At 38.5% G+C, this 14,213-nt stretch overlaps 1 protein-coding gene across 3 annotated transcripts in view; it reads left to right on the forward strand.

Annotated features, from left to right (window-relative positions):
- LOC138852418 (SH2/SH3 adapter protein dreadlocks-like) overlaps nt 1-14,213 on the forward strand; it is a 321,195-nt gene that overhangs the window by 258,768 nt on the left and 48,214 nt on the right. For all 3 annotated transcript variants that reach the window (XM_070083041.1, XM_070083042.1, XM_070083040.1), the window contains one exon: nt 12,969-13,181. In XM_070083041.1, coding sequence (XP_069939142.1) covers nt 12,969-13,181 — 213 coding nt within the window. The remainder of the gene's footprint in view (nt 1-12,968; nt 13,182-14,213) is intronic.

Genomic DNA, 14,213 nt, shown 5'->3' on the forward strand with positions numbered 1-14,213 from the left:
TAGTAATCTTTACAGGAAAAGGGGTTGCTAGCCCATTGTTCCCAGCATTTTAGTTGACTTTTACAACATGCATGGCTTACGGAGGAAAGATTCTTATTCCACTTCCCCATGGATATAAAAGGAAAAGTAATAAGACCAAGAACTATTAAGATAAAATGAAAGAAAACTCAGATGAGTGTGTATAAATAAACGTGTACAAGTATGTGTAGTGTGACCTAAGTGTAAGTAGAAGTAGCAAGACATACCTGTAGTCTTGCATATTTATGAGACAGACAAAAGACACCAGCAATCCTACCATCATGTAAAAACAATTACAGGCTTTCGTTTTACACTCACTTGGCAGGATGGTAGTACCTCCCTGGGTGGTTGCTGTCTACCAACCTACTACTACTACTAATATATATATATATATATATATATATATATATATATATATATATATATATATATATATATATATATATATATATATATATATATATATATATATATAATTTTTTTTTTTTTTTTTTTTTTTTTTTTTTTTTTTTTCAACAAGTCGGCCGTCTCCCACCGAGGCAGGGTGACCCAAAAAAGAAAGAAAATCCCCAAAAAGAAAATACTTTCATCATCATTCAACACTTTCACCACACTCACACATTATCACTGTTTTTGCAGAGGTGCTCAGAATACAACAGTTTAGAAGCATATACAGGAAGGCCCCGCTTTACGGCGTTTCACTTTACGGCGTTCCGCTAATACGGACATTTCAAATTATGACCAAAACTCGCTATACAGCTCCCCCCACCTGACTTTCTAATATGGTCACCGTGCCCCACCCTGTTTGTTTACATTCTCCATGAGCTCAGTAAGCACTAAGTCTCTCCATTTTGTCTGAAAACTCCAAAATTTCAAATGTTTTTAAAAGTTATTTCATATTTTATATATACTCTGATAATTATAGTTATGTATACCTGTACCTAAATAAACTTACATACTGTGCTGGCATGCAGGTACACATTAAAATTGGTAAGTGTCTTATGTCTCCAGACGTCATATTAGTAATGATAATAATCATCTAGTCATTTAAATGTCGTATATTACGTTAATATACACATTTTCATTAATCCATCCATGATATTTTTTTCAAAATTATATAATAAACACGATGCATAACATATAAATAAGATAAATACACCCCACAGTAGAATAAATAAACATAAATGTGAGATGTGGTAGCAGACGACTTGCACAAGTGACGCCATATTAGAAATGTTAATAATAATAATAACAATACTCACCGAGTCTCATTAAATGTCGTATATTACGGTAATATACACAATTTCATTAATCCATCCATGATATTTTTTTCAAAATTATATAATAAACACGATGCATAACATATAAATAAGATAAATACACCCCACAGTAGAATAAATAAACATAAATGTGAGATGTGGTAGCAGACGACTTGCACAAGTGACGCCATATTAGAAATAATAATAATAACAATACTCACCGAGTCTTATTAAATGTCGTATATTACGTTAATATACACATTTTCATTAATCCATCCATGATATTTTTTTCAAAATTATATAATAAACACGATACATAACATAAAAAGATAATAAATACACCCCACAATAGAATAAATAAACAAATATAAGATGTGGGAGCCACATAACTTGTACAAGTGACGGCAAGAATAACATTTTCTCTAATCTAACATAAGAGAAAATGTGTTACTGGGGGTAACTGTAGAAAATTATTCCTTTCGTATGTATGTAAGTAAGTTTATTCAGGTATACACAAATACAGTTACATAGATTATCATACATAACAACATACGTGTAGAGAACCTAGGATAACCCCAAAAAAGTCAGTGTGACTTATTTCCATTGCCTTCACTCAGAGCTTCATTTCTTCTCAAAATGATGTTACATGAGAATGGGAGTGTTCTTCTTTATTAATTCTACCGTATCAATGTAGAGACAACCTGTACACAATGTAACTTGTACACAAACCAGACGTGTACACTTCGTTTGTTTACAAAACTTACGTTCGCCTGGTTTGTTTACATAACTCTGCGCCTGTCCCCTCTCATGTACTCATTCTTTCTCTCTCTCATTTATTTGTTTTATCTCATTTACTTACTCCTGACCCTACATTAAGACTACAAATATTTTAAGGTAAGTAATGAGTGAACTGTATATACATTTTATCGCTCTGGGATGCTTAAATATCATAGAATAGTATGTGTGGGTGGGGTGGCCTGGTATGGTAGCCTGGCTGACACCATACATACCACACTTGATTTCTTACAATAAATACTACTTGTCTCACCCTAGATTAAGACTATAAATATTTTAAGGTAAGTAATGAGTGCACTATGTGTGTATTATACTTTTTTATTGTTTTTTGATGCCTGGTTCTATTGCTAACTTAATATATGTTAGTGTAAACTTGTTATCTAGTGTTTGTATGCATTTATAAGTGGAAAAAAAGGGTGTTCCACTTTACGGCGGTTTCCGCTTTACGGCGGTAGCCTGGAACCTAACCTGCCATATAAGTGGGGCCCTCCTGTACGTATAAAGATACACAACATATCCCTCCAAACTGCCAATATCCCAAACCCCTCCTTTAAAGTGCAGGCATTGTACTTCCCATTTCCAGGACTCAAGTCCGACTATATGAAAATAACCGGTTTCCCTGAATCCCTTCACTAAATATTACCCTGCTCACACTCCAACAGATCGTCAGGTCCCAAGTACCATTCGTCTCCATTCACTCCTATCTAACATGCTCACGCATGCTTGCTGGAAGTCCAAGCCCCTTGCCCACAAATCCTTCTTTACCCCCTCTCTCCAACCCTTTCGAGGACGACCCCTACCCCGCCTTCCTTCCCCTATAGATTTATATGCTTTCCATGTCATTCTACTTTGATCCATTCTCTCTAAATGACCAAACCACCTCAACAACACCTCTTCTGCCCTCTGACTAATACTTTTATTAACTCCACACCTTTTCCTAATTTCCACACTCCAAATTTTCTGCATAATATTTACACCACACATTGCCCTTAAACAGGACATCTCCACTGCCTCCAACCATCTCCTCGCTGCTGCATTTACCACCCAAGCTTCACACCCATATAAGAGTGTTGGTACTACTATACTTTCATACATTCCTTCTTTGCCTCCATAGATAACGTTTTTTGACTACACATATACCTCAACGCACCACTCACCTTTTTTCCCTCATCAATTCTATGATTAACCTCATCCTTCATAAATCCATCCGCCGACACGTCAACTCCCAAGTATCTGAAAACATTCACTTCTTCCATACTCCTCCTCCCCAATTTGATATCCAATTTTTCTTTATCTAAATCATTTGACACCCTCATCACCTTACTCTTTTCTATGTTCACTTTCAACTTTCTACCTTGACACACATTCCCAAACTCATCCACTAACCTTAGCAATTTTTCTTTAGAATCTCCCATAAGCACAGTATCATCAGCAAAAAGTAACTGTGTCAATTCCCATTTTGAATTTGATTCCCCAAAATTTAATCCCACCCCTCTCCCGAACACCCTAGCATTTATTTCCTTTACAACCCCATCTATAAATATATTAAACAACCATGGTGACATTACACATCCCTGTCTAAGACCTACTTTTACCGGGAAGTAGTCTCCCTCTCTTCTACACACCCTAACCTGAGCCTCACTATCCTCATAAAAACTCTTTACAGCATTTAATAACTTACCACCTATTCCATATACTTGTAACATCTGCCACATTGCTCCTCTATCCACTCTATCATATGCCTTTTCTAAATCCATAAATGCAATAAAAACTTCCCTACATTTATCTAAATACTGTTCACATATATGCTTTAATGTAAACACTTGATGTACACATCCCCTACCCACTCTGAAACCTCCCTGCTCATCCGCAATCCTACATTCTGTCTTACCTCTAATTCTTTCAATTATAACCCTACCGTACACTTTTCCTGGTATACTCAGTAAACTTATTCCTCTATAATTTTTACAGTCTCTTTTGTCCCCTTTCCCTTTATATAAAGGGACTATACATGCTCTCCGCCAATCCCTAGGTACCTTCCCCTCTTTCATACATTTATTAAACAAAAGTACCAACCACTCCAACACTATATCCCCCCCTGCTTTTAACATTTCTGTCATGATCCCATCAGTTCCAGCTGCTTTACCCCCTTTCATTCTACGTAATGCCTCACGTACCTTCACCACACTTACATTCTGCTCTTCTTCACTCCTAAAAGATGGTATACCTCCCTGGCCAGTGCATGAAATTACCACCTCCCTTTTTTCCTCAACATTTAAAAGTTCCTCAAAATATTCTCGCCATCTACCTAATACCTCCCTCTCCCCATCTACTAACTCCCCTACTCTGTTTTTAACTGACAAATCCATACTTTCCCTAGGCTTTCTTAACTTGTTTAACTCACTCCAAAAATTTTTCTTATTTTCATTAAAATTTCTTGACAGTGCCTCTCCCACTCTATCATCTGCTCTCCTTTTGCACTCTCTCACCACTCTCTTCACCTTTCTTTTACTCTCCATATACTCTGCTCTTCTTATAACACTTCTGCTTTGTAAAAACCTCTCATAAGCTACCTTTTTCTCTTTTATCATACCCTTTACTTCATCATTCCACCAATCACTCTTTTTGTGGGCAAGGGGCTTGGACTTCCAGCAAGCGTGCGTGAGCGTGTTTGATAGGAGTGAATGGAGACGAATGGTACTTGGGACCTGGCGATCTGTTGGAGTGTGAGCAGGGTAATATTTAGTGAAGGGATTCAGGGAAACTGGTTATTTTCATATAGTCTGACTTGAGTCCTGGAAATGGGAAGTACAATGCCTGCACTTTAAAGGAGGGGTTTGGGATATTGGCAGTTTGGAGGGATATGTTGTGTATTTTTATATGTATATGCTTCTAAACTGTTGTATTCTGAGCACCTCTGCAAAAACAGTGATAATGTGTGAGTGTGGTGAAAGTGTTGAATGATGGTGAAAGTATTTTCTTTTTGGGGATTTTCTTTCTTTTTGGGGTCACCCTGCCTTGGTGGGAGACGGCCGACTTGTTGAAAAAAAAAAAAAAATCTAGCGGCTTCAAATCAAGAAGGAGAAAGCTGGTAGGCCCACATGTGAGAGAATGGGTCTGTGTGGTCAGTGTGCACCATATAAAAAAAATCCTGGAGCACGCACTGCATAATAAGAAAAAAAAAACTGACCGTTTTTTTTTTTAATTAAAATGCCGACTTTGTGGTCTATTTTCGTAGTATTTATGGTTGTATTCTCGTTTTCTTGGTCTCACTTGATAGAATGGAAAACATAGGAATAGAGGTGATTTTAATTGATTTTACTATAAAAAGAACCTGGAAATAGAGCTCAAAGTAGGGGAAATGTTTGATTTTTGCCGATGTTCAAAAGTAAACAAATGATGTCATTGTCCAATAAATGTCCAACTAGCCATTCTAATATGCAGTCATGAATGGGTTGATGTTATTTATACAATTATTACAGTATTGCAGTAGTCTGCATAATAGTAAATCTTTTATTTTTTTTTTTTTGAATAAAGATTCAAAATAGAAAGCAAGAGTAATATCAGAGGGGCTTAGAGACGTGACTGATGAACAAAGAAAATGTTATTTTAGAGCCAGGAACGTCTGCATTGTTCATTCTGAACCTTATTTTGAAATTGTCATATTTTTTAGTGTTCGTGAAATTGGCCAAATTGCAAATTTCTGACCACGTTATTGGGTAGTTGAAATTGGTAAATGGGCAGTTTCTTGTACTCAATCGATAGAAAAAATGAAGTTCTAAAGAAATAGCTATGATTTTGGTCAACTGGAACAATGGAATTAGCCGAAAATAGGGCTCAAAATGGGCGAAATCGCCGATTTCTAAATATTGTCGAGGTCGCTAACTTTGCGAGAGCGTAATTCCATCAGTTTCCATCAAATTTCGTTTTTTTGGTGTCATTACAATTGGGAAAAGATTCTCTATCATTTCATTAGAAAAAGGAATTTTTTTTTTTTTTTTTGAAATTTTGCGACACCAGGAGACACCTCAGGATTGGGGGTTGCAACAGTCAAGGGGTTAACCACAATTGTATCAACACATTTGTTTTAATAAATATATTTACAGTAGACCATCGTTTAGCACGGTAGTTACTTTCCTGAAAATACCGTGTTAAGTAAAATTGTGTTAGATGAACCGAAGAACTTATGGGGAAAATAGGGTTACGTTCCTGGGAGCCCCCAAAAAACTAAACAACTTTCTTTTAGGCCTCCACATCATAGAAAAATAAAAGTGAATATGTAGTTGTAGTTCATTGTTGTGATGTATTATGTTGTTTTTACTGCTTAAGACTACAAATGTAACAGAAATAATAGTATTTCTTACCTTAAATTGTTGGTGCTGGTTTTTGTGGATGGTTGTGAATAGAGTGGAGAGTTATGTTGTGGCCCTACTGGGCTGAGGTGGATGGTAGAGGTTCTGGTACTGAAGTCGATGGTTGTACTGGAGTGTCTAAGTCATTCAATCAGTCAGTCAAGTCATTCAGTAAGTCAGTCAAGTCATTCAGTAAGTCAGTCAAGTCACTCAGTAAATTATTCAGTCGTCATTCAGGAAGTCAGTCAGGTCATTCAGGAAGTCAGTCAGGTCATTCAGTCAAGTCACTCAGTTCAGTCAGTCATTCAGTTCAGTCATTCAGGAAGTCAGTCATTCAGTCACACAAACTAATGTTTACCTCTTTCTCTATGTACAAATTAACACTTCATTACGGCTACAGGTTATCTCTTGTCTAATACCATTGTTTCTTTGTTAATTTTCAGACTTAAGTGCTTATACCTGTTCGTGCCACTTTCAGCAACACTGGTATGGCTACTGGGTGTCATGATTGCTTGGCAGATACAAGATATAGTAATTAAAATATCATAACACAATTCACAAACACAGCTGCCTTGTAGCAGAGAAAGACTGGACTGGACACACATGAATTACAAACTCTGGGATGGTGGGGTGGTGTCGGGGAGTGGCCGGGGATGGCAGGAGGGCTTCCTGGCTGCTCCACAACAAGGCGGCCGCTTGAGCAAATGAGATTTTTTTTTTTTTTTTGCTTCCCACAAACTGAACCGTGTTAAATTCATTATACGACCTGTTACATAAAATTGTGCTGCAATTCTTCAATCGTGCAATACCCAAATCGTGCCAAATAAACTCGCACTAAATGACGGTCTACTAACAAAATCCTCTGTGATATTTATTTCCAGTGAATTGTATGAGCTATTGCATATTTTGAGCATAAGAAACCAATGAATACATTACTTTTGCATCTGATGGAGCTGTTAATTCAATCATACCAACTTTCATTATTTATTAGCATGGGGTAAGACTTGTTTAAAGTTACATGAATATTTCCATATTACTTTTAATAATCATGTATTGATGTGTTGCTTTTAATTTTTATCAACACATCGGCTATTTCCCACCAAGGCAGGGTGGCCCGAAAAAGAAAAACTTTCATCATTCATTCATTCCATCACTGTCTTGCCAGAGGCATGCTTGCGCTACAGTTATAAAACTGCAACATTAACACCCCTCCTTCAGAGTGCCAGCACTCTACTTCCCATCTCCAGGAATCATGTCTAGCCTGCCGGTTTCCCTGAATCCCTTTGTAAATGTTACCTTGCTTACACTCCAACAGCATGTCAAGTCCTAAAAACCATTTGCTCCAATCTAATGCACTCACACACTCTTGCTGGAAGTCCAAGCCCCTCGCACACAAACCTCCTTTACCCCCTCCCTCCAACCTTTCTAGATCGACCCCTACCCTGCCTTTCCTCCACTACAGATTTATACACTCTTGAAGTCATTCTATTTTGTTCCAGCCTCTTTTCATGTTCAAACCATCTCAATAACCCCTCCTCAGCCCTCTGGATAATAGGTTTGGTAATCCTGCACCTCCTAATCTCCAAATTACGGATGCTCTGCATTATATTCACACCACACATTGCCCTCAGACGTGACATCTCCACACAGGTGAGATGTCATGCCTTCTCCTTGTTGCAACATTCACCACCTATGCCTCACACCCATACAAGAGCATTGGTATAACTATACTCTTATACATTGCCCTCTTTGCTTTCATGGATAAAGTTCTTTGTCTCCACAGACTCCTCAGATCACCATTCACCTTTTTCCCCTCGTCAGTTCTATGATTCACCTGCTGACACATCCACTCCCAAATATCTGAATACATTCACCTCCTCCATACTCTCTCCCTCCAATCTGATATCCAATCTTCCATAACCTAATTTTTTTTTACCTTACTCTTTCCTATATTCGCTTTTAATTTCTTTCTTTTACGTACCCTACCAAACTCATCAACCAACCTCTGCAACTTCTCTTCAGAATCTCTCAAAAGAACATTGTCATCAGCAAAAAGCAACTGTGACAACACCCACTTTGTGTTAGATTCTTTCTCTTTTAACCCTTTGACTGTCGAAGGGCCCAATCCTGAAGTTGTTCCTGGTGTCGCAAAATATTCGAAAAAAAAAAAATTATTTTTTCTTATGAAAATGTTAAGATTATTTTTCTGATTGTTTTAGTCCCAAAAAAAAATTTTTCCCATCAGTACTTACCGAGATATAGAGGCATGAAGTTTGCAGAAAATGAGCCGCGTATGGCAACAGCGGCGACTGCCACTCACCCGGTAAACTTTAGTTTACTTGTATTTGAAGGTTTGTTGTTTTTTTCACTATTTTATTTTTTCACATAACTTATGTGGCCTGTGAGACCAAAGTAAGGTGCAATGTACATATATACACTCGTTGTATACAACACAATAAGCACACAAACATAATTATCAATATATTGTTTACAAAACTTGTTTACAAAAACAAACAATACAAAAAATTGTTTATTACTATTGTTCTATAATATATATACCAATATACAGTCACTGAACATACTCCTAGAAGTTCTGCAGCTTGTGGAACTCTCTGAAACATGGTGTCATACACAGTGGTGTTTTACACTCCTCACACATAAAACATGGTGTCATACACAGTGGTGTTTTACACTCCTCACACATAAAACATGGTGTCATACACAGTGGTGTTTTACACTCCTCACACATAAAACATGGTGTCATACACAGTGGTGTTTTACACTCCTCACACATAAAACATGGTGTCATACACAGTGGTGTTTTACACTCTTACACATAAAACATGGTGTCATACACAATGGTGTTTTACACTCACACATAAAATCAGTGTGTGTGCATTTTTGTTGAATTTTTTTTTTATGTGCAAAGACAAAACACCTCGTCTGAGCAGGCAGTTTTGTTATGTAGTTATCCTAGGTAAATGGTCGTGTGTCATCATTCCTTCCTAATTTCCTTCATTCCTTTCCTACCTGGAGGCTACCTGGAGGGCATTCCACCTCTCTTCCTACATTCCTTCATCTGTCCTTCATTACTTTTTCCTTCCTTTTATCTAGTCCTTCCTTCATTCCTGCCTTCCCTTCTTGCTTCTGGTTTCTATAATATATATACACATATATAGTCACTAGATACTTTCATAAAACTGCTATTATCACCCTTCAGCAAGCTTGTCTTGTGTGCGAGTGTGTGGCTTATAATTGTTTTGAGTCAGGAGTCGGCAGCTGTCAAAGTGACATATTGGCTCATTACTCACACCCCCTACCGCTGTCAAAACAATGGGGTCGGATGCTGCTTCCCCCTCCATTCTATCTAATTATCTTTCTCCCTCATTCTATCTCTTTCAATCTGTCTCTCTTTCTCTCTCTCTGTCTATCTCTGTCTCACAGGTACACATAAATACAACTATACATAGTGTAAATTACCTAGGATAACCCCAAAAATCCAGACAAAGTGCTATACTCTGCTTGAAGATGTGAGTAAACGTGATGACACAGTCTTGTGGCTCTCTCTGAGACAGAGCTAGACGGATAGACAGGGAGCTTGGCAGACAGACAAATAGACAGACAGACAAATGTTTGTTCGTCGTCATCTCCTCCTCCTCCTCCTCCTCCTCCTCCTCCTTCTCCTCCTCCTTCTCCTCCTCCTCCTCCTCCTCCTCCTTCTCCTTCTCTTCCTCCTCCTGGCTCTTGACAGATGGACAGCTGCCCCCCTCCCTCCACCCTCGTTTACGCTCATCAAAGGTCAGCTCTTATCAGATGTTATCTCCCCTTATCTTGTCACTGTCATGGGGTGAACTGTTTTCATGCCTCAAGGGAACATATTATTACATATTATTATTATTAGGTATTAGGTGTTATTATTATTCTTATTCTTCTTCTTATTCTTCTTCTTCTTCTTCTTATTCTTCTTCTTCTTCTTCTTCTTCTTCCTCCTCCTTCCACCTTCCACCTTCCTCCTCCTCCCTCCCTTCTTCCTCCTCCTCCCTCCTTCTTCCTCCCTCCCTCCTTCCTCCTCCTCCCTCCCACCTCCTCCCTCCTTCTTTCTCCTCCCTCCTTCCTCCTCCCTCCTTCTTCCTCCTCCCTCCTTCCTCCTCCTCCTTCCTTCCTCTTCCTCCTTCCTTCCTCCTCCTCCTTCCTTCCTCCTCCTCCTTCCTTCCTCCTCCTCCTTCCTTTCTCCTCCTCTTCTTCCTCCTCCTCTTCTTCCTCCTCCTCTTCCTCCTCCTCCTCCTCCTCCTCCTCCATTGCTTTTGGTCTCAAACTCCTCGAAATCATGAAATTGATCTTCATTGACACTTCCATCTGTGTTAGAGCATCACTTGGGAAGAGAAGAGTCCCAGATTTGCAGGGAAGTCACATATTTCTTACCGCTAGACATGCTGAAAAAGGACGACTGAAATGGTATTCCCACAATGCACCACTGGCTCCCCGATTTTTTTTATATGGTGCACACTGACCATGGAGACCCATTCTCTCACATGTGGGCCTACCAGCTTTCTCCTGCTTGATTTGAAGCCGCTAGAATTTATGCATATAGATACGTCAAACACGGTATCTCCTATGACGTACATATACGACCGCGACAGTCAAAGGGTTAATCCCACACCTCTTGCCAACACCCGAACATTCACTTCTCTTACAACTCCATCTATAAATATGTTGAACAACTATGGTGACATCACACATCCCTGTTTAAGGCCTACTTTTATTGAGAAATACACTCTTTCACCTACATACTTTAACCTGAGCCTCAATATCCTCGTAAAGACTCTTCACTGCTTTCAAAACCTACTTCCTATTCCATACACTTGTAACATCTGCCACATTGCCCCCCTAGCCACCCTATCATACGCGTTTTCCAAATCCATAAATGCCACAAAAATCTCTTTACTGTTATCTAAATACAGTTCACCTATAAGTTTCACTGCAAACACTTGGTCTACAGACCCCCTACCCTAAAGCCTCTTTAGTCTTAATTCTTTCAATAATAACTCTCCTATACACTTTACCAGGTATACTCTACAGACTTTTTTTTTTACGCACTGGCCATATCCCACTGAGGTGGGGTGGCCCAAAAAGAAAAATGAAAGTTTCTCCTTTTAAATTTAGTAATATATACAGGAGAATGGTTTACTAGCCCCTTGCACTTGGTATTTTAGTCACCTCTAACGATACGCATGGCTTAGGGAGGAAGACTTCTGTTCCACTTCCCCATGGAGATAAGCGGACATACACAAGAACAAGAACTCGTAAGAAAATATAAGGAAACCCAGAGGGGTATATACATATATGCTTGTACATGCATGTGTAGTGTGACCTAAGTGTAAGTAGAAGTAGCAAGACGTACCTAAAATCTTGCATGTTTCTTCTTCTTTCTTTCAACACACCGGCCGTATCCCACTGAGGCGGGGTGGCCCAAAAGGAAAAACAAAAGTTTCTCCTTTTACATTTAGTAATATATACAGGAGAAGGGGTTATTAGCCCCCTTGCTCCCAGCATTTTAGTCGCCTCTTACGACACGCATGGCTTATGGAGGAAGAATTTTGTTCCACTTCCCCATGGAGATGAGAGGAAATAAACAAGAACAAGAACTAGAAAGAAAATAGACGAAAACCCAGAGGGGTATGTATGTATATATATGCTTGTACATGTATGTGTAGTGTGACCTAAGTGTAAGTAGAAGTAGCAAAACGTACCTGAAATCTTGCATGTTTATGAGACAGAAAATAAGACACCAGCAATCCTACCAACATGTAAAACAATTACAGGCTTTCGTTTTACACTCGCTTGGCAGGATGGTAGTACCTCCCTGGGTCGTTACTGTCTTCCAACCTATGACCTAGCACTCAACAGACTTATTCCCCTATAATTTTTACACTCTCTTTTGTCCCCTCTGCCTTTATACAAAGGAGCTATGCATTCTCTCTGCCAATTCCTTGGTATCTTACCTTCTTTCATACATTTATTAAGTAAAAACACTAACCTCTCCAAAACTATATTCCCACCTGCTTTTAACATTACTATGTTTATTCCATCAGTCCCAGCTGCTTTATCCCCTTTCATTCTACCAACTGTCCAATGCACTTTCCCCACACTCATAACTGGTTCTTCCTCACTCCTATAAGATGTTATTCCTCCTTGCCCTATACATGAAATCACAGCTTCTATATCTTCATCATCATTTAACAATTCCTCAAAATATTCCCTCCATCTTCCTGATACCTCTATTTAATAACCCTCCTCTCCTATTTTTAACTAATAAATTCATTTGTTCCCTAGGCTTTCTCGACTCATTAGTCTCACTCCAAATCTTTTTCTTATTCTCAACAAAATTTGTTGATAACATCTCACCCACTCTCTCATTGTGTTGTGTATCTTATAAAACAAAGATATGAATCAAAATTCTTGCATATGGAAAGGTTCACTAATTATTTTTTATTGTTACCATTTAAAAAAAATCTCAGATTTTAATGACAGTATATTTTTTTAGGGTATACAAGGCCTTAATATAAATGCTGCAGCACCAGCACCACCTGCTCCTGCAATGCCACCTGTTCCTGCAGTGAGTGGTGGTCCTCCAGACAAAAATCACTTCTCCACTAGAGACTGGTACTATGGACCTATCACTCGAGCACAGTGTGATGACATCCTCAATCAACGTGGCCACGATGGAGACTTCCTTATTAGAGATTCTGAAACTAATGTAAGTGAACAGTAGAAGTAATGCTGGCCGATTCTTACAATGAAAGAGTTTTTTGATTACATTGGTCAGTTAACATGTAGCCTAACAAATTAACACAAAAACTTTCTATTGTTTACCTACAATTTTTTTTTACAATTCATATGCACAAGGGGATGATTGTTAATAAGATACTATATAGTTTATGGTATTTTGTTGAGAAGACATTTTGTCTACCAGACTTTATCAGTAAAGTGCCTATTGTGCAAAAAAACATAAATTGCATAGTGTGTCTTACTAACCAGCTTGTTGCGACAAGAACTTTCACAGAACCCTATCCAAGTGTACTTAACTATCTTTCTTTTTTACCTTATGCATTCAAGACACCTGCCCTGCATGTAGTGTTACATTTTAGCTTTCCAGGATTTTTGTTTTTGTCTATCAGTCTAACTTCTATGAGCTTGTGTTCACTGCAGTGTTATCATCCACCATCCTCTACATGTTCATGCCTCACTGATGGCAGGTCCTTTTCCTGGTGGGGGAGGGATTATGGTCTTCATTGTTTTGGCTGTAATGAGTGAGCTTTGGCTCCCCTCACTAGGGCCATGATATGAAGTGGCCTAACGAAATACTGTCTTGTGTGTTTGCCATGCACAGTGATCCACAATTTCTTGTTTCCTCTTTTTTCTGAAAGATTACCTCACTTGCAACTACCCAAATACTGTACTCTTTATCTAGCTCCAACTAATTCTACTGAAGTCTCACTCAACATTAAATGTTTAAAAAACAAGGCAGGAGATCTAGATAACTTGCCATCATTCATATATAAAAAAGCTGCTCATGTGCTGTCACCCATTATTGAAACACTGTTTAACAAATCTGTAGAGTGCTCAACCTTCCCATCCACACTCAAGACAGCAAGAGTTACTCCATTCCTCAGAGGAGGTGATCCAGCTGAATTGAACAACTATAGACCTATATCAAACTTGCCCTTACTTTCTAAAATATTAAAAAAAAATAATACACAAACTACTTTACTCCTACCTTACATCAAAC

The sequence above is a fragment of the Cherax quadricarinatus genome, chromosome 8, assembly GCF_038502225.1.
Source record: "Cherax quadricarinatus isolate ZL_2023a chromosome 8, ASM3850222v1, whole genome shotgun sequence".
In the NCBI taxonomy this organism is placed as follows: domain Eukaryota; kingdom Metazoa; phylum Arthropoda; class Malacostraca; order Decapoda; family Parastacidae; genus Cherax; species Cherax quadricarinatus.